General features: G+C 49.9%; 2 protein-coding genes across 2 annotated transcripts in view; one reads left to right on the forward strand and one right to left on the reverse strand.

Moving 5' to 3' along the window:
• The window catches only part of GATAD2B (GATA zinc finger domain containing 2B), an 86,549-nt gene extending 73,576 nt beyond the window's left edge, over positions 1–12,973 (forward strand). Inside the window, exons 3-11 of the mRNA XM_007458035.1 lie at positions 1,181–1,310; positions 1,978–2,109; positions 2,420–2,548; positions 3,006–3,176; positions 3,864–4,179; positions 5,197–5,399; positions 6,330–6,440; positions 6,598–6,715; positions 7,367–12,973. Of these exons, the coding sequence (XP_007458097.1) occupies positions 1,181–1,310; positions 1,978–2,109; positions 2,420–2,548; positions 3,006–3,176; positions 3,864–4,179; positions 5,197–5,399; positions 6,330–6,440; positions 6,598–6,715; positions 7,367–7,500 (1,444 nt within the window). The 3' untranslated portion in view covers positions 7,501–12,973. The remainder of the gene's footprint in view (positions 1–1,180; positions 1,311–1,977; positions 2,110–2,419; positions 2,549–3,005; positions 3,177–3,863; positions 4,180–5,196; positions 5,400–6,329; positions 6,441–6,597; positions 6,716–7,366) is intronic.
• Positions 12,974–14,797: 1,824 nt separating this feature from the next.
• Positions 14,798–22,765, reverse strand: LOC103071389 (immunoglobulin superfamily DCC subclass member 3-like). The gene is given in 14 exon segments (XM_082931114.1): positions 14,798–14,827; positions 14,921–15,038; positions 15,463–15,583; positions 15,729–15,836; positions 15,947–16,135; positions 16,220–16,384; positions 16,700–16,944; positions 17,229–17,391; positions 17,532–17,670; positions 17,672–17,691; positions 17,777–17,914; positions 21,354–21,599; positions 22,132–22,558; positions 22,670–22,765. Coding segments are annotated over 14 exon segments (2,205 nt in total).
• Between the last annotated feature and the right edge of the window lie 1,733 nt (positions 22,766–24,498).

Below are 24,498 nucleotides of genomic sequence, written 5' to 3' on the forward strand. Positions count from 1 at the left end.
GCGCGTCCGGAGCCTTTGCTCCGCAACGGGAGAGGCCACAACAGTGAGAGGCCCGCGGACAGCCAAAAAAAAAAAAAAAAAAAAAAAAGATCTGTGGTTATAAAAGGTTTGAGTTACCTGTTTAAATAAGATCTAAGAACACATTGTTTTAGACCTACATACTCCTGACTACACTATAAATCTCAAAGAAGTAGGGTCAGCGAAGATAACTCTGAGTTAAGAAATCAGAGGAGAGTTAGAGGATATGGCTGCTGACTTGGGAACCTATGGCAATTAGAATTTGCAGGATTCTTGTTATCCAGGTCTTATGCAGTGAGTGCCATTTCTCATGATTTTAGAGGGACAAGATGCTCTTAAGGCTTGCTGCAGGAAGACCAAAACCAGAGTTGTCTAATAAATAGGATTGGCCATAAGGCATAGCCCGTGTGGAAGATTTAGATTTCAAAGTCATTTCTAGACAGTTTCTTTCTGAGGGAAGATGCTAAGTAGAACTTGCAGGTAGATGCAAGTCCCATGTATTTACTTCTGGAGTTTCAGTCCTCCAGAAGGCTGTAGACATTTATACTTAGCACTGTTCATTCTCTCAAGCCATTGACAACAGTACCTTCTTTTGGCCTTAACTCTTGACAGGATAGACTGTCAAAGGAGTTGTCATGTAACCTCCTTTTTTGTAAATCATCAGATAGGCAGGACCATGTTATCAGTATCATGGGTTGCCTCCTTAGCAGTGTGTCATCTGTATCTGGGGTGGACAATAGGCTCTACTGCCTTTGTCTTTCTTCCCCTGTGAAGCTAACCATTTCCTTCTTGACCTTCTCTCTAACTAACAAGACAACCCAAAAGGAGACTGAGATATAAGGAAAACATTTGGAATTTTGATTAAAATCAGTGTGATAAAAACACTCATCTCTTTTTCCCATTCCTAAAGCCAGTCAGTGTCTTTCTGTCTGCATCTTCTGTAAGGAATTTAGATAGGAAAAATACTTTTGCTGAGGTTTTGTCGTCACTTACATCTTGGTGTCTATTTTATCCTTTGATTTGGATGTCTCTGTCTTTCCCTGGGTGAATCAGGACAGACTTAAGTTCCCTTGGATTTCTTTGGTCAGTGTAGAAAAGTTTTCTGAACTTTTCTATGAACTTTCACTGTTGGAAGCACCTTAATTTTTCTTCTCTTGTCTAGTGAGCCAGACCGAGGAAGGCTTACTCCCTCCCCAGACATCATTGTTTTGTCTGATAATGAGGCTTCCAGTCCCCGTTCCAGCTCCCGAATGGAAGAAAGACTCAAAGCAGCCAACCTAGAGATGTTTAAGGTAAAGAAAAGAAAGATTCATTTCTTGCTTCTACTATTCTCTTTAATTCCCTGAGAGTCCCATTTCTGGTTTTTTAGTGTTTACTTTTTGGATCTAAAAACTACCCATTGATGAAACTCTTCATATGTGATTCTCAACCTCAAGGGTGTGCCCTTTTAGAGGGAACTATTAGAATCAAAGTGGAGAAGAGAGTTTGAAAATGCATATTCAATATAATTTCTTTGGAAAATGAAAACTTCATAATTCAAGTCATGTAAAGTAAACTCTTAGCTAGAAGGATAAATTCTATACTCTATCCTGGGTCTCGGAATATGGAGGAATTCCTAAGTTTCCATGTATTTCTAGAGGAAACATGGCTTTAAAAGATTGAGAAACATTATTTTAAAGGAAAGCAATATCTCCCTTTGGCTGTTCTTCTATTTTGCCAGGAATCTGGTTAATTAGCATTTATATGTGGTCTCTTCTTTCATTCTGTAAGCAGTTTTTGAGTACCTACTGAATACCAGGCACTGTGCCAGACTGTGCTAGGGACATAAAGATAACAGTTCCATTGCCCCTTGTGCTTCTTGTGGAAGGTGGAGGTTTGGGACCTAAAAGAAGAGATCATCTTGCAGGAAGGGACTCTGAGTAACTGCTACCATAGCTGATAGTCTCCATGTTTCCTCAGGGGAAAGGCATTGAGGAACGGCAGCAGCTCATCAAGCAGCTGAGAGATGAGCTGAGATTGGAAGAAGCCCGACTGGTGCTGTTAAAGAAACTGAGACAGAGTCAGCTACAGAAAGAGAATGTCGTCCAGAAGGTATTGTGCCTGAGAAGTAAGGGACTAGCAGAAAGCAAAGAAAAACTGGTTTGAGAATGGGCTACCCCAGGTAGATTCAGCTGGGTGGCTCATTCTTCTCTGGTTCCATGGTTTTTAGTCTCTAGGAATAGTGATTTTTTTAAATCTTGGGCCTTAATCAAGAAAACAGTGATTCTGTTTTTCTTATTTTCCCTCCTGGTCAATAGGAGCTTCAGACTGACAAGGAGTTTTGAAAGTCTAGAAGTGTACAAGATTTCTGCCTCTGATTATTAGCCTTTTCCACTGTTCCATTTTCTCTTCTCTCTCCCAGACTCCAGTTGTACAGAATGCAGCATCTATTGTTCAGCCATCTCCTGCCCATGTGGGACAGCAAGGCCTCTCCAAGCTTCCATCCCGGCCTGGGGCCCAAGGGGTTGAACAGAATTTGAGGACATTGCAGGTATGTGACCCATAGTGTGATCTTAGTTTCAGGGGGCCCTGTTATCCTATCTCTGTTTTGAGGCTTTTGTAAGATCATAGAAGAACCTGGCCTTGATAGAGGTGTTATTACCATAGATAGTCCTGTTAGTCCTTAATTGCATGATTTAGTCTGCAGTAGAAGGATGAATAACTAATCTTCCCATCGTAGTCTTTCTTCTCCAGAGGTTTCCAGCTTAGCCCTTTTCCATAGAGGGTTAAATAGTTTATACCAAAGAAGCCAGGGAATTCCTAACCACTAATCAGGTTTTATAGTGATGGTAGATTTATCCCCATAGATCCTTAGACAAAATTACCAAGTCTGACTATGTTTCTGTGTTTCCACTTAACTATGTATTATATAGGCAGTGTTTTCTCTTTGGCATTTTGTGAAGCGTTTTACCGCTATGACTATATCTTTTCCTCTTCTTCCCCTTCAGGGTCACAGTGTTATTCGTTCAGCGACCAATACCACCCTCCCACACATGTTAATGTCTCAACGTGTGATTGCGCCAAACCCAGCCCAGCTACAGGGTCAGCGGGGCCCACCTAAGCCTGGCCTTGTACGCACCACAACACCCAATATGAATCCTGCCATCAATTACCAACCGGTAAGAGGGAGCCCTTATGGGGAAACAGAGAAATCTTTTATTTGCTTTTCCAGTTGAAATGACCATAGATTTTAAGTTTTGGGACACTGAGAAACTCTAGGACAACAAAGGTAATTTTGGTGGGTTGACAGTGGCCCCCAAAGTGGAAACACTGAGGAATTATTTAGTAGTAGAGAAGTGTTACATGCAGCAGAGCAGCAGTAAGCTAAAACCTGCCTAGAAGAAAGAGATAGAGGGATCTAAGGAATAAGAAGCATAAAGGATGTATGACAAAGCATCCCAAATCTTTACTTTTCTCTTAGCAGTTTTATTTTTATTTATTTATTTGGTTGCACTGGGTCTTAGTTGCAGCAGGCAGGCTCCTTAGTTGCTGCATGCATGTGGGATCTAGTTCCCTGACCAGGGATTGAACCGGGGCCCCCTGCATTGGGAGCGCGGAGTCTTAACCACTGTGCCACCAGAGAAGTCTCTCTCTCAGCAGTTTTAGTTCGTATCCACTATCATTCTCCTTTCTTACATGCCAGAGTCCTTTATCAGTGGAGAAGTTGGATGCCTCCTGTCTTTTTCGGAGCTTGGGGGAAGCTAAGTAGTTCAGACTAGGATCAGATAGTGTTCTCTGCCACGAAAGTAAGAATTGGTTCTTTCTCCCACATACCATCACTGACCCCTATACTCAATCTATTTCAGCAGTCAAGTTCTTCTGTTCCCTGTCAGCGTACAACATCCTCTGCCATCTATATGAACCTTGCCTCCCATATTCAGCCAGGGACCGTGAACAGGGTGTCCTCACCACTTCCTAGCCCCAGCGCCATGACTGATGCTGCCAACTCACAGGCTGCAGCCAAATTGGCTCTTCGCAAACAGCTGGAAAAGACACTCCTGGAGATTCCACCCCCTAAACCACCTGCTCCCTTGCTTCATTTCCTGCCTAGTGCAGCCAATAGTGAGTTCATCTACATGGTAGGCTTGGAAGAAGTCGTACAGAGTGTCATCGACAGCCAAGGTAAGGCTGTTTGTTGGTCAGTCTTTTTATCTAAACAAGAAGTTGCCAAACCTGATTGATATGGGCAGAGTATCACATGGTACTGTGTAATATTAAATAATCTCTCTTTACTATTGCCAAACCACCTCCTGTCTCTGATTCGGAGACTGTTTAGGAGCAGCGTATCAAAAAGCTTTTTGTGTATCTGTGTATCTTAGACTTAATATTTTTGTTGTGTATTTTGTATATCTTGTCTGTTTTTTGCAGTATATCGTTAGCTCTTTTAAATGTGCCTAGCATGATGCATGCATAATTTGAAGACTAGAACACTTATTTTTAATGTTAGTGTTTATGTGGCATTGTGCTTACATTATTATATTCAGTCCCTGCTGTTTGAGTGCTTTTAGTTGAGAAAATAAACTGATAAAGATAACTAGGACCACGTAAAAGCTGTAAGCCAACGCTGAACTATAAAGTATTAATAACATCACACAGTCTATTCTAACAAAAGTTATTAAGCCTGAATTTCTAAACATAAGGACTTAGGGGAACACCTGAGGAAAGTGCCTAAAGGGCTCAGTATTGGCTATAAATAGATCACAAAGTGAATAATTCAGACACTGATAGGTAAAAGTTATGAATGTATGTGATAGAGATAAGTGTAGTCTGAGGTAAAGAGATGCTAAGAAGCAAAAGTACTGGCTGAATTAGGTGGAGCCCTTTGACTGAATTGACACACATTTTCTTCTCAGTGTGGTGTAACAGGAAATCAGAAAACTTGTGTTCTTGTCCCAGCTTTGTCTTTTGGAGCTATGTTTCTTAGACTTAGTTTCCTCATTTGTAAATGGGGATGGTACTGTCTAATTCCCTAAAGTGATGTTGTTGCGATCAAATGAAATAAAAGTATTTTATAAATTATAGAGGCTCTTTCTTAATTCAGCAGAGGAAACTCCTGGAAAAAGATCATCTGATGAAAAGAAACAGAGGAGATACAGAGGAAATGTGAAACCACTGATTATTCTTTTTGTTGGCATCTAGGGAAAAGCTGTGCCTCACTTCTGCGGGTTGAACCCTTTGTTTGTGCCCAGTGCCGCACAGATTTCACCCCTCACTGGAAGCAAGAAAAGAATGGTAAGATTCTATGTGAGCAATGTATGACCTCCAACCAGAAGAAGGCTCTAAAGGCAGAACACACCAACCGACTGAAAAATGCTTTTGTTAAAGCTCTACAGCAGGAACAGGTAAGAATTCTGACTACTTCTCACCAGCCACCTGCCCAGGTTTGGTTTTCCCAAAAGACAGTTCTTTCTAGTTTAGAGGAGTTGTCTCTGTGATCCCCACAGTCCAGGTGATCTAGGTTTTTGAATCTAAGTTCCTAGAACCTAGAGGTCTGGGTTCCCTTTTTTTTCTTCTTACCATTCTGCCTTTCCCATTTCCATTTGACTGTTTCTGATTGGGTAAGAGCATAATGACATATGGCTGAGCTTAAGGGAAAGGGACAAAAGGCTTGAGACTCTTGGCTTTCCCTGGTAGTACTAAATAATTCCTCTATTCTTGATTTCACTTCCTTAAACAAATGGATTTTGGTGAGAGGGATTTATATTTGTACTAGAAATCTCTTTGAGAGAAGTAATTATCTGCAGTCCATATTTGACAAAGAAATGACAAAGGAAAGGGTAGATTATAAAGTAGCCCAATGAAGATTAGTGGTTGCTAGAGTGTGTGAACTCTCATATAGTATTAATAGAATGAGAATATCTTGGAGTGGGGAAGATGTGTTGGGAAGCTCAGATTCTTTTCCACCCCACCACCCATCAGACCCCTTTGGGTACCATCATGGGTCTCCTGGAAAATGGGTAGACAGGAGTCAAAAAATAAAACTTAGTAACTCATCAGCCTTAATTAATTACATTAGTCAGCTCATCGCCAACACCCAGATCTCTCCAGCCAACTTCTGAGAGCCAGCTTTCTTGGAGAGAGGGATTCCTAATCATTGAAGTGTGTAGGTTACTTGTACCCAGAGATCTTAGTTCACCTACCCCACCAAACTCTTTTGCCTTTTCCGTATCCCTCCAACTAGCTGGCAACATTAGAGATAAGAAGACCTCTAGGTTTTCTGGTTAGGAAATTGGGTGCTGTCCTGCCCAACTTGACCTGATGACTCCCAACAGGAAATTGAACAGCGATTACAGCAGCAGGCAGCACTCTCCCCCACTACGGCTCCAGCTGTGTCCAGTGTCAGTAAACAAGAGACCATTATGAGACATCATACACTTCGACAGGTGAGGATTTCTCTTGAGGTTTTGTCAGCCATTTATCTCAATTTGTCCTTTCTTCTGCAGAAAATCATACTGCTCTTCTGTACTCCCATATCCTTACCTCCCCCTTACACCTTCCATCATGGTAAAGTTATGATCGCTTGTCTCCTCCTCATTGCAGGCTCCACAGCCCCAAAGCAGTCTCCAGCGTGGTATACCCACGTCTGCCCGTTCCATGCTTTCCAACTTTGCACAGGCACCCCAGCTGTCTGTGCCAGGTGGCCTCCTTGGTATGCCAGGTAAGAAGGGTTGATCTGAGAACTTTTCTCAAGGATTGACTAATTAGTATGCAATTCTTTAGCAGCCCCTTTAGGTGAATTGTTCTTTCTTTTGTTTTCTGCTCTTTCTTTAGGCCCTACTCCCTTCACTCTTGTTATTTGGCAAAGGTTTGCTAAATCCATATTACATGCTAGGCACAGTACACTAGGGTTTTAGTGGTGAAAATGACACAGTCCTGTCTAGTGTGCCCTCTTAGTGGGCATGTGGTTATTGATCTCTTTTGGCCAGAATAGCAGGGTTAACTGTCCTGATCCAGTTTGAATGACCCAGGGATGCTTCTTTACAGTCAGCAGGCCCAAAACCAAAGCAGATACAGTAATTCCCTCTTTGTCTTGATTATTTTCCTCTCAACACTGTTTTCTTTGACTCTTCTGTACCATCAGGACTGTTTATTATTCCTGGTAGGATTGAAGTTTTGGGAAGACCTCTCCTAAAGCTTGGGAGCAGGGTGGGTAGTTTCTACTGAAATAAAGCTTAACTGAGTCTGCAAAGATGTAGACAACTTCTAATGTTTCCTCTGCATCTCCACCACTGCAGCCCCAGGGTAGTGTGGAAGAAGGTGTTATTTCCTCTTTTAATACCTGCGCTCCACTTTTGTCTCCTGGGTCTAGGTGTCAACATTGCATACTTGAACACTGGTATTGGAGGACACAAAGCCCCCAGTCTGGCAGACCGACAGCGGGAATACCTTTTAGACATGATCCCTCCCCGGTCTATATCGCAGTCCATCAGTGGACAGAAATAACGCCTGTTCCACTTGTACTGCCCCAACCTTGTATCCTTTACTCCTCTCCTCTCCCATTGCCCCCAACTTCCGTCGCATGCAGTGCCTGTACTGGTGCCTACCATACACGGAAAACAAAACAGAAAAACAGAAGACAAACAGTAGAAATCAACAAGAAAACACACGCCCTGCCCCACCACCTCCCCTTTATTTCACACTGCTGCGATCTGTTCTTCTGCCACTTTCTCTCTTCAGTTTTCTAAAACAGTGAGGTGGATCTTTGCCTCTGATAGAGGTCAGAATGAGGTCCTGGGGAGAAATCCAAGCCCTCTGATGTGTGTTTCTAAAGTTTGTTTTTATGCTTTAATTATTATTATCATTTTTAATGATGTTGTGTGTCGTCCCTTTGTTCAGTGGACGGTTAAACCTTTATATTTTCCCCCCAATATTTTTTTTTTCACTTTCGTCTTTTTTTTTTTTTTTTTTTTTTTTTTTTTTGGTAAACACAAATGATATTCAGTTAAGTGATAGGAGCATTGCAGTAGGGTCCCCAACTGCCAAGTAGGACATGACTGGGAGTGTTAGGGGCAGAAGTTTTTAATGCACTTAACCCCAGGGTCAGGGGGAGGTGGTGGCATCAAACAAGGAGGAATAGCACACCCACTCTGGGGTGTCTCTGAGCTGCACAGTTCTGGAGGCAGTGTTGAGTATTGAAGTTGGGCTCTAAGAATGAGGGGAAAGAGCCTGGAAGGAGAAGCTTTAAAACTTAACCACCCTAGAATTGACCCATAAAGAAGGGGGAGAAAGGGGCGTGACAATGAGCATAATGTTGAGCCAGGGAGGACTGAGACCAGGTCCTGGCCTTCTGGATGCTGGGGGAATGAGATTGGTCTCCTGACCCCAGTGGAGACACAGAAGTCTATTCCAGGCCAACTAGCCCCAAATTATTTCATCTTATTTTCTTTGTAAAATTCTCCCCCATCCCTGTCTCTTTTCTTTTCTTTTTTTTATATCTTAATCTGCCCTTGGTAACCACAGCCCCATCTGTAATATAGAAGAGTGGCTATTCCTAGCCTGACTTTGCTGGGTGTCCTGGACATTGGATGGACATGAGTGAGTGAAATGTCAAAGGGAGGAAATAGAGGAAGAAAGAAAGAGGGGTTTCCCTCCCAACAGTTGCGACTTTCCCATTTGTCTCTTTACCTTCTGAGCGCCAGGAGATGAGGGTGAGGGCACCTAACAGATTGGAGCGCTGCCCTGACCCTCCTGCACTAACTGCAGAGCCAACTGCTCAAAGCCAGACAATTCATGTCAAAACCAATCCTGGACTTGTGCTATACAAGTAGATGTTGTCTTTTTTCTCCCCAGAATTCTATAAATTTTGCTTTTTTGTTTGTTTTTATTTTTTTCTTAAGTGCTACTAATGTAGAGAATGAATTGAATTGTGCAATGTTGCTGTTCTGGGGATTGGGGAGATTAGCATCCCATTTGCCCATACTGTGGGGGAAGGGGGAGGGGACCAGGCTGTTTTTGAGGTAAGGGAAGCCCCTTAAAGGTAGAGGTTTCTGCTCTCCTCATAGTGTATGCCCACCTGCCTCTCCAGCCATAGAAGCTGCCAGAGTTCAAGGAAGGGATACTCTCAGCAAAGAGGTATGAAGAGTGGAGTTTAACATTTTACCCTTGAAAGTAACCTGGGGAAGTTCCCCACTTTTATTTTTAAAATTAAATAATTTTTTAAAGTAAGAAGGCACTTTTAAAATTAACACACACACAAACTGCACATCCTCCCCATAAAGTTTGGGGAGGGGATGGGAGAAGGAGCTGGAATCAGGCTCAGTTCCCCCCACACTGGCCTCTACTCCCCATACTCCAGAGCCACTGTGGGTGATTATACTGGCCCTACGGGCCTTCCTGGCTTTTTTTCTTTCCTCCCTTCCCCCAAATTCATTGAGCACTTAATAAAGGAGCAGAGATGCAGCCTGTGTCTGGGCTCCCCCAGTGGTGAAATGATCTGGAAGCTAGACGCTAGTAACAGGTAGTGATGGGGTCGTTTCGAGTATTTTTCTGGGGAATGTGGAACCCCTGACTGTAAGTGGTGGGAGAGGGAGGGGGGTTAGTGGAACTGGGTCTGGGATTATTTTAAAATTATATATATATATATATAAAGATATATTCTTACATCTCTCCTTTGCCCTCTGTGCTTTGAAAGCACTGGATAAATCGTTTGGTTTTGCTTTTCCCTCTTCCACAAAATTGGAAGCTTTTTAAAAAATATTTTCCCTGCAAGTCATCTTGCCTTGTGGCATGTCTGTCTAGCTTCTTCCCCCCCAGCCCCCATGATGAAGTGCCATTTCTGTTATGTCTCCCCTCCCCCAGCTCAGAGGTGCTCAGAGGTACGAGGTACCCAAGTTTGTCAATTGAGATTAAAAGTAAGGAACAGAGAATGTGCAATACCGTCTGGCTGGGGGGTGTCCCTGCCCTGAGCTGAGTCCCTTCCCTGGGAGCCAGGCCACCTTTGAATGGGGTTTGGAAGTAATATGTGTCGAGAATGGGGGATGATGGGGAAGGAAAGCCTGTAGTCGAGTGCCTGCCAAGGTGCCGAGGCGATAGGGGAGAGGATGGAGTCTTCCCTGTTTTTATCCCCTCAGGGTCAGTTACACAGAGGCTGCTTGTTGACTAGTATAGCTCCGTGACCCTTTGCTCAATCGCTGAGGTTTGATTTCTTACCCTCTCTTCTCCCCATTTTCATACCCTTCCCAGGGATTAGTGACAGGGGTGAGGTTCCCCTAATCATGGTAAAGTATTAGCCTTCCACCTCCTCCCTTTCCTCCGTCTCCCCCGTCCTTCTGTTTTCCTCATTTCTCTACTTTTTCACCACTGATTGCCTTGTGTCCCTCCAAGTCTATTGTTGCTGTCCATCCCCAGGCCTTGGGCCCCATAGACACTAAACCTCATGCCCTAAAGATAAGAGGAAAGACCCTCTGTTCAGAGTTATTTTACCCCTGGAGCATTGAAGCTCAGGGTGATACTAGAGTGAGGATCCCACCAGTTTTGCCTGGCTTCCTCCATCCCCAGAGGCTTTAAAAGTAGTAGTAGTTTATGGACAGTGGCTTACTCTCTAGAAGCCTGATATGGGTGGATAAGCAGTAAGGCTTGGGTAAAACTGAGGGACAGAGGTCCTTATTTGTCTTTTTTTTTCTTTTTCTTTTTTTTTGTCATTTGACCACAGCATCTGGACTTCTTTCATCCCTGGAATAAGTACTTTTTCCACATTTTTTGGATGTATGTATGGTAGACAATTTTTTTTTTAAGACACAGAGATAAATGTTTTCCTGCTTTGGTTACCTTTCCTTTCCCCTTTAAAAGGAATTAGCTATAGAACTGCTTTGTAAAGATGCTTCTTGATATTTTACTTTTGTTCCTTTTCCCCAACCACTCCCTTTTCTCCCCACTTCTCCAGAAGGCATAACCTTCTATCCACACCCCACACCCCAGTCCTAGGCTCCCTTCCCCTCCAACAAGACCTTCATTAGCTTATGATATTTGCTGCCGAGATGTTATAACAAGGACTCATTCATGTATATAAGCTATTTCTTGATCCATTTAAAAGGAATTGTACATTGTGTAGAAAAAAAAAAAAAAAACTGAAAAAGAGAAAAAAAAGCCCTAGCCATGGATATTGTGAAACTGTGTTATGTCATTTTGTAATGTGCCCGTTTGTGTATGATCCGTGCAAAAGGGTTTCTGGGGAAGGGGCGGGGGTAGGGAGGCAGGGCTGTGGAGGGTGGGTAGGGGAGTGGGCCGGGCCCAGCACACTGAGACTGGCAGCTGCCCCAACCCCATCCCTCCTTAGAGATGCCACCTCCCCCACCACCCACCCCTAATTTGTGCCTTGCCTCCCCACCCTGGAGTAGTCCCTCCGGGTCACCAGCACTGCCTTGGCAGAGCCCACTCCCTACCCTAACCTGCCCACCCTCCCTACCCCCCAGCATTAGGTTGATACTGTGGGGAAGTGCTGGGGGTTGGGAGGTAGCCGAGGAATGGGGCAGTTCCCGGGGGCATTGAAACCAAGTATTATTATGAATTGTAATTGTATTTGCACTGTTTTTTTTCCTCTGATTGCATCAGCATATATACAATATACCTATATAACAAAATTCAGTGTCAAGCTTTCTTATGCAAGGGATTTCCTCCAACCCCAAAAAAGAAGCTAGTTTCATGGGCCTTTGAGGGTGGTTTGTCATGGGATGATAGAAATGATTTTAACAAGTCATCCTAAGAAAGTCTCCCCTAGGGAGAGCCATATCCATCTTTGTAAATTGGGGTGAGGTTGGGTTACTGCAAAAGCTAAGGCTTAGTCCGGACTGTGGAGAGTAAAGAGAACCACGACACAAAGGGAGGTGGGTGGTGGCACAGTCTGGAGACCTGGGGTTTAGTCCCAAGCTTTCCTACTAACTTGCTATGTGACCTTTGGTAGAGTTAATTTTCTGGGTCTCAGTTTTCTTATTTGTGAAGTGATGGCAGACAGGGGGAGAACATCTGGCCACCAAGTTTAAAATGCTTCCTTCCCCACCTACAAAACAACTTGAGGTGAGGAAAGTGTTGGGCTGAAAACCCATGGAGGAAACCAAAGTGACTAGTGTTGAAGTGGGTAAATGTGTGACCAGTACCCTTGGAGAGCTGCCAGGCCCCTACTGTTCCTTTTGGTTTAGGAAAGGCAGCAGAGTGATGTTTAGGACATCAGTTAAACCTGTGACATCTTTGCCCTCATGTCTCTAATAATCCAAGGGCAGGAACCAGGCCCCAAGCCCCACCTCACAAGCAGCTGCCCTCAAGGGTGGTTGACCATTGAATACCCCAGGTTGGTGGTCACTCACACCCTTTGTGAGCTACAGGATGCAGAACTTTACTCACTTCTTGGTAGGAGAGTTCAGATATAGTCTACATCTTGTCTCCTTCCCTCAGATCTCATCTGAACCCCCTAAAGGCAGCTGTCTGAACAGCTGTCTCCTTCAGGGGCCCAATTTCCCCACAGCCTGGGCTGAGTACTCCCACACTCTAGGTCTTGGCTGGTAAAGCCTGGAGAGGGTATAGGATGGTGGGTGAAGCCCTGGTGAAGGTGGAAGGATAGATTGGTGGTGGGGTGGGGAGCAGGGAGGTGGGATGGGGAATGGTCTTCTCTGAGTGGGGTGGGTGGGAGGGAACAAGACCCTTTTGCACAACTCTTTAAGTTTCCTTTTTTAAAAAAAACAAAAAACAAAAAACAAATTTTCTGCATTGTGTTTGGGAATTAAAATGAAAAAACTAAGACCAATAGAAACTGGTTTTCAAAAAGGCAAATACACTCCCATCTGTTTCAGATGCTGCTGAGCATTTCAGCAGTGACAGATTCAAATAATAAGCTAATTTTTGGAGAAAGGATTAAAAGAAAAAAAACTTTGTAATATTTATCACTTGCAAGCTATGTTTAATAAAGAAAGGAATGGTTTCTAAACTTTCCTGTGGCTTGTGCTTTAGTCATGGGGGGGTGGGGGGGCAGTTTGGTGGGAGAATTTTAGGGGCGAACTGGAGACTAGCTATGACTTATACCCCCTCCAGTCAATGGGGTACCTTTAGTTTGTGCCCTTTTCTTCAATTGTGTTGATTATTTAAAGCCCTTACTTACTTCTGTATTCTTCTTTCCCTCACCTTTATGTAGATCCAGTGTTCTGGAAGCCACTGACCCCACTTAAATTATCTGATGACGTAAGGTCTAAAGGTATCCGTAAGGAGGCTGCATTTAACCCAGAGGCTGGATCTCCATCCTGTCCTAAGGAGAGGTGTACCCTAGCTGTCCTTGGCCCTTCTCATCACACTGCTCTAGACTCCAGTAACCATCCTTTGTAGCATGCTGGTTTCTCCAGATGGGGACCTTAAAACAGCTCACACTGTTCTTTCCTTAGCAAACTGCAGAATATGTAGTTCTCGGCCTCACTGCAACATGCCCTGAAAGATCTGGAACCACTCTGTCTTACCATGTCATCACCCCCACTTCCCCAAGTTTTCCTTTCAATCCAGAACATTAACCAGATCCTAATTTATTTTTTCCATTTTGGTTTATTTCCAACAAAGCTCTTAGACCAGGCCCACCCAGAGAAGAGGATGTTACTTCCTCAGGGACCTGAAGTTTGGGGCTGTTCTTAACCTCTTGGTCTCCTGCCACATTTATTAGTTAAAGCTGCTTATGCCCCTTGTGCAGTTGGGGAGGGGCAGGGCCCAGCCTTGCTGGAAGTCTTGTCACTGGTATGAGCATCATCCTACAAGAGCACAGAGGAGACAGTGTTTGGGGTCCCCCTGAGACCTGGGTTTTCCTTCCTCCAAGACCCTACCCCCTTTTTGGCACAATACTGGACAGCCTTGGAGGGAGGCAGATTGAGGGAGAGCCTGGGCTTTGGTTTTAGGTTTGTGGTAGAGCTGGACAAGGAGGGACAAGGAGGCCAGGAGGGCCATAGGTCAGAGGGAGGAGTGGGAAAGAGGTGGTCTTTGGACACCTAGAATTGAGGGGAATAGATGTGTGGGGTGCTCCACAGCATCTGTGCTCATTCTACAAGGGATTCAAAGCCACCAGAACCTCAACGCAAACTAATATCTCCTTTGAAAAATAGAAAAATGAGGAGGCATGCCTCCCAAAAGGGGCCAATGCTTTGGTTCGGGAAAGGGGGAGATGGGCATTTGGTTGCTCAGAGAAGCAGCGTGTGTGAGCTTAGATGTTCAGAACTCTTCTGATGTTGGGACAAGGGGGCAAGGAACTTGGCAGCCCGTTTGTCCACCTGCCTGTTTAGACCACCAGGAATGCAGGTTGCCTGTCCCTGGTCAGACTCCAGCTTAGGCATGAGGAGACAAACAGATTTCAGACTGGGGGTTCGGGTTGGAAGTTGGAGTTGCTAACAGAGCCCCTTGCCCTGAGTCCCCTCTTGGTGGGGCGGGGGGTACTTTAAAGCTATATATCTTTGGGTAGTTCATATTTGGATCAAGAGGATATATTCGATGGGGTTATGAGGGAGGACTAACGGGTTGGAGAGAACTCCCACCTGACATGGTTTAGTTTGAGGTTATTTGGTGTGTTGGGGAAGACACAGATTTCCCCATTTCTTGGGGAGAAGGGAGAAACAGAAATCACAACCTCTTCTCTCGCCCTATGGTCAGACCTGACCCTCCCGGAGAGGGGCTTAGGGACCTTTGGTTCTTTCTTGACTCCGGGGTGGCAGGGAAAGGTGACGCAGATTCTTTGGTGGGGCCGGAGTTAGTGGCACCTGGGAGGGAGCCAACTTGGAGGGCCCTAGGCTAAGGGTGGCTGCTCCACGGTCACCTGAGAGGGAAGGCGGTGATCAGGCTTCGGCCCCAGAGCCTCAAAGCACACTACTTTCTCCTTCCCACTCCCTCTCACCTGAATCCCCCTCACCTGGGTGATGAGTTCAGTCTTCTCCTCCGGCTTCCCTCCACTCGGAGCCTGGCCTCTGTAGCCCCCAGCTCTGTCCGAGGCAGTCTGAGGCACTGCCCAGCACTCTTGGGACCCCTGTCTTCAGAAGAGGCTGCCCGCATAGGGAGGGTCAGCACCCTGACCTGTCTGGGGCTTCTCTCTGGTTTAGCAGCCATCAGTCCCAGCCTTTCATCCTGTTCCATACTCCACAGGGGGAGAGGCTGGGCCTCTTCCTCGTGCACAGGATGGCAGGGATCTAGCTCTGGCCCACTGCTGCCACCTGCCCTCTGCCTCGGGAGCCCCAGTGCTCTCTGCCCCTCTTCCTGCAGCCCACCAGGCCTCCTCCCACTTCTGATGCCACACAGCTGTGAGAAGAACTGGCCCTCCCTCTCTGCCTCAGTGTCCTTATTTGTAAGACGGATTAGTCAGGGATAAAAAGCCCTTTCTTGCTCTTTGGGCCTGTGCCACCATAGTGCAGACTGTCTTCCTAGCAGTTTTCCACATATAGCCATCCTGGCCCTTACCTATGTCTCCAGCCCAGGAGAAGGCAAACGATGAGGGCAGCCAGGCCCACATGGATGCCCACCACAACCCCAGGCAGTGAGCTGTTCTCATCCTGGCTGCAAGAGCACCCAGCCTTGGACTCTGGACACAGTGCCATCTGTCAGAGGACCAGGATGGAGGCAAAGCTCAGGCCCCTCCTCCTCCCTGAAGACTGACAGCCGTAGGTCCTATGGGAAGAGCCTGCTCTGACCCCGGGCCTGCTACCCTCCTACTGGACCCCACTCACCAGGGGTGGCTAGGGGCACTTCATGCAAAGGGACAACACGGGCACTGCTGTTACCATCCCCGTTGCCACTGAATGCCTGGAGCTTGATCTCATAGAGGGCCGCTGGCTCTGCAAGAAGCAGGAGATTGTGAAGGGAACAGGCCCGGCTGGGCCAGGAAGCTCAGTGCCTGGGGCAAGACCGCACTGAGGAGGGGCCACAAGAAGGTTCAGGGCCTCACCCAGATCTGTGTAGAGGAAGGAACTGACAGTGCTAGCCAGGAGCAGGGGCCCCTCAAAATGGGCAGCGGGCAGCTTGCAGTGAAAGAGTTTGAAGCCCTGGATGGGCCCCAGCTGGGATGGCAGCTCCCAGGAGGCCTGAACAGAGGTGGCGTTGAGCACTTTTGTGGAGAAGCCAAGGGCAGCAGGGGCTGCAGAGAAATGAGATGAGCTGCTTGGCAGCCCTGTCTGCCTGAGGCCAGGGGCTCTACAAGGCTGGAGAGGGTGTCACTCACTGCTGCCCATGGTGGAAGCGTGGATGGAGGCAGGGTTCTGGCTGGCACCCTCTGCTGAGTAGGCCCGCAAGTGGATAGAGTAGACCGTGTCAGGCTCCAGACTGGAGAAGACATGCTCAAAGGTGCCTTTGCCCACAGCCTCTTGGAGCTCCGGGCCAGCTGGCTCTGAGAAGCAGAGCAGCTTGGCAGCCAGCATCCCTCTCCCTCACTACAAACATCCCCCACCCCCACAAAGTGGGCACAAAGCTTCAGCTAGGTCTCCAAGGAGAGCAGGGAAGGGGGCTGCAGAAGTCGGAGCCAGGATGAGAAAGGGACTGACGAGCAGAAGGAAGTACCGGAGGACCACAGGTCCAGAGGCCCGGCCAGTGTCCAGACAGGTCTGGGGATCACTAAGAGTGGGAGAAACTTGCCCAGGGACACTCCCAGTCAGGGGAGAAGTGGGCTGGGGTCAGGGATTCCCGTCTACCTACGCACACCCACCTCCAACTGGCCGGAGGTGCAGCACATAGCCAGTGATGTCCCCATTGGAGGGTGGTGGTTCCCAGGACACTCGAATGGCAGAGGTGGAGCGAGCCATTGCCTGCAGAACCCTGGGGGCAGGGGGTGGCTCTGGGTCCCCTGTCACAGCCAGGCGGGCACTAGCCTGGTTGGAGCCCGCGCTGTTCTCTGCCATGCATTGGTAGATGGCCTCGTCCTCTGCTGAGATCCCCGCCAGCATCAGTGTGCTAAGGGAAAAACAGACATAGCCACTGGGGGCTCCTTCCCACCAAGTCCCCTGCCCTGGTTGGGTGGTGAGACCCTCAGTCCTGCCCAGAAGCAGAAGGACACACCACCTTGTGTGGACATTGCTTGTATGGAGCAGGCAGGGCAGAGCCTCCCGTGGGTGGGGGTGGATGCAGGGGGTTTGTGTGGGTGGTAGAGAGTGTTGTGAGGAGGTGGGGCTGGACACCTAGGGCAGGTGAGGATACATCGGCAGTCAGGCAGGGTGGAGGGGGCGGGATGGGGGTACCTGTTGTGAGTTAGCCAAATGTTATCCCCAGGACTCAGCCCCTTCCTGTTCTTCAACCAGGCCAGCCGGGGCTTGGGGATGCCCTGGGCCATGCAGGTGAAGACGGCGCTGCTGCCTGGAGGCCTGGACAAGGATTGTGGCCACTGGACAAACTCAGGCGGAGCTGGGCAGACGATGGCAGGTGGAGGGCGCCATGAGGCCCGGCCTCTCACCTTCCTCCTGCCCCTGCCCCTCTCCCCATTCAGGTTCCCATGGGGGGATGGGGCACCCCAGGACCCTCCCTGGCCGGCCCTTGGGGCTCACCCTGCACAAGCAGGACGCCCTGTGCTGTGCGTCGGACCCGGGTTCCCGGCCGATTGGCCGCACAGACGTAGACGCCTGAGTGCTGGACCGACACATGGGAGATCATGAGGTTCCCGGTGCCCAGGACTTGGATGCCCTCCTACGCCGATGGAGCGGCCATCTACAGGGAGATGAGGGGTCAGAGCTGCGAAAGCGCAAAGTGCTGGGGGCTCCAGTAGGCGGGGTGGGACAGGGCGGCTTCACACCCAGGTGGCTCCAGGAGACCAGTGGCCATGGGTGGCCTGTGGCGATGCATTCCAGCACTGCCGTTTGGTGCACCGATAGCGTCAGGTTCTGAGGTCCAGACAGAATCTCGGGCTCCTGCAGGAGCCGTGGGGATCCCACTGTGAGGCGGAAATAGCAAATCGAGGGATCAGGCAGCAGCACTCTCCCCCTGCACCCAGGACAAACTTCTGCTCCCGGAGGACCCTTCTAGTCCTCAAGTGACCAGACCCCAGAGCAGCTGCTATTTTACTCCTGGTTTACAGATAAAGAAAATTACTTGCCCAAGGTCCTATGGCAGTAAGTACAGGTATACCTCATTTTATTGCGCCTCGCAGATACTGCGTTTTTTTGGTTTGTTTTACAAATTGAAGGTTTGTGGCAATCCTGCGTTATCAGATGATGGTTAGCAATTTTAGCAATGAACTATTTTTTAAATGAGGTATGTACATTGTTTATTTAGACATAGTGCTATTTAATAGGATATAGTATAGTATAAACATGATTTTTATATGAACTGGGAAACCAAAAAATTTATGTGACTCACTTTATTGTGATATTCGCTGTGGTCTGGCATGGAACCTGCAATACTTTCGAGGTCTGCCTGTATCAGGGCTAAGCAGCTCTGCTGTGCTAAGCAGGCCCCAAGTTAAACTGGAGGGGCGGAAAGAGGAGAGGGTGTAAGCATGCCCCGCTACATGGTGCCCCTGGAGGGCCTGCAGCAGTGTCAGAACATGAACTGGCCAGGTAGGGGGGTACCTTGGGGGATACCCAGGGGCCTAGTCCCCTTCCCTAAGTCACCCACAAAACTGGCAGGAGACCCCTCCCTCAGAAAGAAAGCCAGGCCCCCCTGAGAAGTCAGCGTGTCTCAACTGCTCAGAAGGGATGCAAATGTTTTTTGAAATACACTGCTCTTTGGGTCTTCATTTTATGCCACCCTCTCCCACTTTATTAGGTTATTCAATGAACTGGGGGGCTGCCATATGCCAGGCACTATTCCCATACTGGGAACAAATAGCTGTAAACAACAGGGGAAACAGGCCTTTGTTTTCCTTTATCCAGTCACCCCCCATTCTTGCTTTACCACTTTGTATTTTATGAGACTTTGCAACATATCTTTAACCTTTTCATAAATGTCCCTTATTAAGAACTCCTCTGGGGACTTCCTTGGTGGCGCTGTGGTTAAGACTCTGCGCTCCCAGTGCCGGAGGCCTGGGTTCGATCCCTGGTCAGGGAACTAGAGCCCACCTGCATGCCGCAACCAAGAGTTCGCATGCCACAACTAAAGGAGCCCACTAGCTGCAAATGAGCCCGCCTGCTGCAACTAAGACCTGGCGCAACCAAATAAATAAATAAATATTAAAAAAAAAAAAAAGAACTCGGGAATTCCCTGGTGGTCCAGTGGTTGGGACTCTGTGCTTCCACTGCAGGGGGCCTGGATTTGATCCCTGGTTGGGGAACTAGGATCCCACAAGCCGCACGATTTAAAAAAAAAAAAACTCATACAAAATTTTGTCTCTAAAATGAAAGTTTCTCAAGGACTGGTATAAAGTCCTCCACATCTTCAAATCTGCCTCAAGGCCTAGAACAGTATTTCACCCATTCTCCGTTCATTCATCCATTCATCCCACCATCATATACTGAGGGTCTACTTTGTACCAGGCACTCCTCAGTTTGCCTTCCTGTCTTGGAATGTCCTGGCCTTGGCCAAGGAGGCCATGTTCCACCTGGTCAGACTGTTCAGTGATGTAGAGCTGGTCCATGTAATGACACTTCACACATCCCTGGCTGAACCTCTCCGTGTGCCAGGCATTATACTGTGAGCCCCAAATACATTGTCCCCTTTAATCCTCACTACATGCCTGTGAAGGCAGTGATTTCTCCAAGTTTACAGATGAGAAAAGCAAGTGTCAGAGAGGTTAAGTAGCTTGTTCAACATCAGAGGGACTGGCAGAGGTGGAACACAAACCTGGATCTTGGAAGCACTGGACAGCTGACAGCATACCCCTCTTGCCGCTGTGAGCTCCTCGAAAACCAGGGAAATTCTGTGTCCCTGGCACCTGCCCAGGGTAAGGCCTGCCCCAGGGAAGTGTTTTAGGAGTGAATGGCTGGGGCTTCGGTACCCAGCTCCTGTCTCTGGGGAAGAGTCTACACTGACCTCAGCTCCTTTCCTGATATTTAAAATATAGGCAACCCACGAACCCTCAGTTACTGGTTGATCCTCTGCGCCCAGCAGGCACCTGCTTCTTCTCAGCTGCCTGAAGCTCTCTTGGACATTGATTTCCCCGCCTCTACATGCAGCAGGATGGAGAACCCATGCCTGCCCGGCATTTGGCCAGGAGTACTGATCATCATGGAAGCCTGGCATCCCGCCCTGCCCTCCTGCCCTGGATGGTTGATGGGAACAGGAAGTGGGAAGCCAGAGGAACTTCACCCGGGCTTCCCTCTGCTCTCAGGGAGGAGCCCCTGATCCTCACCCTTTGCTTTCAGTTTCTAAGTCAACTCCAGAGCAGAGACACAACAGATCCCCCTCTTCCCCTTTCAGTCTTCAGTTTAAAAACTAAGCACCCTTTGGTGAAATTTTGCCTTGATGCTTGCCCAAGGTTCACTTGTTTTCTATACTATGGGGCCCCCTAGTGGATGATTCAGGCACGCCTTCCGTTCACATCCCCGGTGGCATCTCGGCTTCAGGCTGTGGCGTCAGTCTTACCTCCGTTTCCTCTTAGGTGCCAACTCTTCAGGGGCTCTGCTGTGACCCTCACTTTGGGCACAAAACTCTCCCACCCCCACATGGCCTGAATTTGGGGTCGTTCTGGGTGTTTCATCTCAGGTACAAAGCTATTTTCATCCTCACCCCAAGGAGGAAACACGCAAATGTGCGCACACACACACACACACACGCACGCGCGTGTATATACATCTAAGCCCACCACTCACAAACACAAGCGCACGCAGGCATTCACTCCCAGCCGAGAAACAGGAGCCCACACCCAACCCGTAAAGGGCTCCCACTGCTCTCTGGATCAAGTCCAAACTCCTTTTCATGATGGGCCTCGCCTACCTTTCCTACATCAATTTTTTGTTACCCTGAATTCTGCCCATTCTGTGGTCCAGCATCATGGAACTGTCTGCATGAATTGTGCTATTCTCACCCTTGTGCTTTTGCACAAAGCAATGCCAGGAATGCCACCCTCTCCACCTTCCTGACCTTGGACTGCCTCTCTCCACTCACCCTTCAACAGCCAGCTTGGTACAGCTTTCTCTTGAGGCCCTGAGCAGCCCTTGCCCACAGCCCAAGGCTGGGTTAGAGGCCCCTGCCCTGGGTTCCCATAGCACCTCCCTCTCTACTCAGTTACCAGCTCTGGGAAGCCAGCGATGGACCGAGCCCGTTCCGCCTGCTTACTGCTATGTTCCCACACCCAGCACAGTCCTCATACGTAGTCGGCGCTCAAAACTATTTGTGCCACATACAACATCAGCCACACCCACTCCCAGTGGTGCCAGCTCCCACACCCTCCTCTCTGCCCAGTGCCCACTCTGATTCCCCTGGTCCTTGCTTACCCTTCAGGATCAGCCAGGCATCCTGGCTGTGGCAGGTATTGGCCACATTGTGTGCCACGCAGCGGTAGGTGCCCACGTCAGCCCAGCTCACGCTGGTGATGTGGAGGATGCCACGAGGCAGCAGCGTCACCCTGAGGATGCAGGAGTCGAGGGTCTGTGGCTGTGCAGTGGCCCACAGCCTGCCACCCCACCACTTCTCGCTGCTGCTCACCGGTGGCTGGCAGTACTCAAGGTCGTGCCGTTGTGCTCCCAGGAAACAGAAGGCTCCGGCACTCTCCCGGATCAGGCACTGGAAGCGACTCCACCCAGCTCAACCTCTATGGACTCTGGATGTTGATGGAAGCACGACAGACCTAGGGCACAGGGACCACCTGAGCATAGAGAGCTGGCGCCCAGCTCTGCCGCCAGCAACTCTGTCCCAGAGCCCCAGCTCCCCTTCTGTGCCCACGGCTGCCACTCCCTGCTGACCACCTCACTTTCACCCCTGCATCTCACGTCTGTGATTTCTTTGGGCCATAAGCACTTTGCCTTCCTCTACGACATTTAAAATTCTGTTTTACATTTGCACTGGTATCAAGACAAATATAATCCAGCACTATAAAATAACAACGCATTATTATATATTCATTTTTTCTTCTGGTGCCCTAGGCACTGTGCATACTGCGTCTAACGGCCAAGTAGGCATTGCCCAGGCCCATCCTGGGCAATTCTCTGCCCCGCGGGTGCCCCTGCACATTCTCGTCCCCCCTGCCCACATAGGAGCAGCCCAATCACTTACTTGCCAGCTGCACCCAGGCCCGCCAGCTCACAAGGCGCCCAAAGCGGTTCTGGGCCACGCAGTGGTACTCGTGGGCGCAGGAGAGGAGGCTCCAGCGGGAGGGCGGGGTGGCCAGGTGCAGGGAGCCATCGGGCATCAGGGTGGCACTGCTGTCGTTGGCCAGGGCCAGCCCATCCCACTGCCAGGAAATGGACACGGGCGGCTCACCCTCCACCTGGCACGGCAGCACCAGTGGGCGCTCCCGCGTGGCCACCACATCCCCCAGCTCCCGCAAGAAAGCCAGCTCAGAGCCTGCAGCGCGACCCGCGGGGACCGCCAGCGAGGCCTGGACGCGGCGGCCTCCTGGGGCCCACCACCTCCCCTCAGTTTTGAGCCCCTCTCGGCCTGGGTGAGGGGTGAGGAGGCAGGACTTTAGTTTGGGGGGGACCTGGGGGCAGCAAGGGAGGAGGGGGAGGAGGGCCTCGCAGTCTGAGGAGCAGGGCCGCCGTGATAGATGGCCTCTTTCAGCTGGGCCCTGGCAATGGGGAGGGGACGGCACGGGCACAATGGCGAGGCCAGGGGCCCAGGCGTGGGCATTGTGCTCCCCGGGGGACAATGAGGTCGTCCCCTCTCTCCCCCGCCGGCCCATCTGCATGTCTGCCCACAGGGTCAGCTTCCCAGGTCTCCTGGCTCTCCCCTCCCACCGCCGCGACCCCAGCCACTGAATGAGGGAAGGAGCACACTCACTCACTCACAGACACACACACTTGGACTGCAAAGCTTAACCTCACAGGCCACCCCATAACCCAGACACAGTCTCCATCCCAGACACTCTCGCAGAGGATACAGACACAGGTCACACAGAGATGTCCCTACAGACTCAAAGTCGCAAATACGCAACAGACACCAATGTCCCGGGCCCAGAAATGCACGAGCAGAGCTGTGAACCTACGTGCTTAGATGCCGACTACACGCACACGTATGGATATGGTAACTCAGCCTACGAGGCTGAGCAGGGACCTGCCCAGCGGAGGCGGACAGCAGCCTTGGAGGGGCCAGAGCCCACAGGCCCAGGGCTCGGGCAGCCTCGGGACCCTCGGGACACCTGCGGGGAGACTCTTCACCCCTGCCTCTCCAAGACCCTCTGCCCGACAGCCCCTCCTGACTGCACAGCCCCCGCTTTCCTTCCTGGCGAAGCCCTGGGACTGTAGCCAAAGTCTGCTCCCCCAGTCTCTGCCTCTACACAGCTCTTGCCCACAGGTACATACATACCTGTCCTCCCTCCTTGCCTACCAGGTTCCAGCGCCTCTGCTCTCATCAGCTCGGCGCCCCGCACCTTCCTCCCCCACTTTGCCCCGTGTCTTCCCCCTTATCCTTCTGTTCACCTCTCCCACCTGGCCTTCGCCCACTGCCCCCCACTGCCCTCAGGCCCCGCCCCCGCACCGCAGTCTCGGAGCAGCAGCAGCCCTGGCCACGTGTCTCCACAGGCCTGGCCCCTCAGCCCCGGCTACTCCCCAGGCAGCTCTGGCCTTCTGCCTTCAGCCTGGGGGCCCCGGGCTGCGGGCATTCCCACCCCACACACTCAGGGGGCACAGTGTTGGGGCTCTGGCCCTGCTGCGGGGAGCCTAGGGTCAGAGGGGGCCGGGCCGGAGGCTGCTGTCCCTGCTCCGTCTCCCCCGGAGCCGAGCCGGGTCCCTCTCTGCCTCCGGCCTGAGCCCCTCCCCCGCACCCCCACTGCCCCCGCCTCTCAGGGCCAGGACCCAGACACTGAGACAACTGGGGCGGAGACAGGGGAGGGCTGCGGGCCGCTGAGAGGAGGGCAAAGCCAGGGGGTCGAGCTTGCCCCTTTCCCAGCCTCTAGAATCTTCTCCCAGCCTTAGACCCACCCGTCACTCCCTCTCAAACACTGATGAATGAGGTTCTGGGGGTGGGGAGAGGCATCTGCTCCCCTAAGACCAACTCTGGGGATCCAGGGCCAGAACGGGGAAGCCTGGGGTCTGATTTGGGGGTCCCGGGGAGGGGCGCAGAGCCCCACTCTCCTAGAGGAGTCGCTGTCCCAGGCGCTGAGCCGGGCCCAGCGTGACGGAGCTCATCCCATTAGTTTGGTCACGGCCCCAGCAGCCCCCTCACCATTCACAGTGTCACTTCCCAAAGCTGTTCTCTCTATTCTTGTTGGGACAATGGAGTGGGGCCTTCCGGGCCGGGGAGGAGGTGGGGATCCAGCCTCCACTGCCCCATCCTAATAAGAAGAAAGAAACCCGGGCCCCTCCCCTCGCCGGGCTGACCATCTAAACATGCGAAAAGTGGGGGACTGCCCTTTCACCAGAGGAGCCTGGGACTCAGGAAGGTGCTGACGTTCAGACCTATTTCTGTAGGACCTCCCTCCTC

This window comes from Lipotes vexillifer, unplaced genomic scaffold (assembly GCF_000442215.2).
Source record: "Lipotes vexillifer unplaced genomic scaffold, Lipotes_vexillifer_v1.1 scaffold238, whole genome shotgun sequence".
Lineage (NCBI taxonomy): Eukaryota > Metazoa > Chordata > Mammalia > Artiodactyla > Lipotidae > Lipotes > Lipotes vexillifer.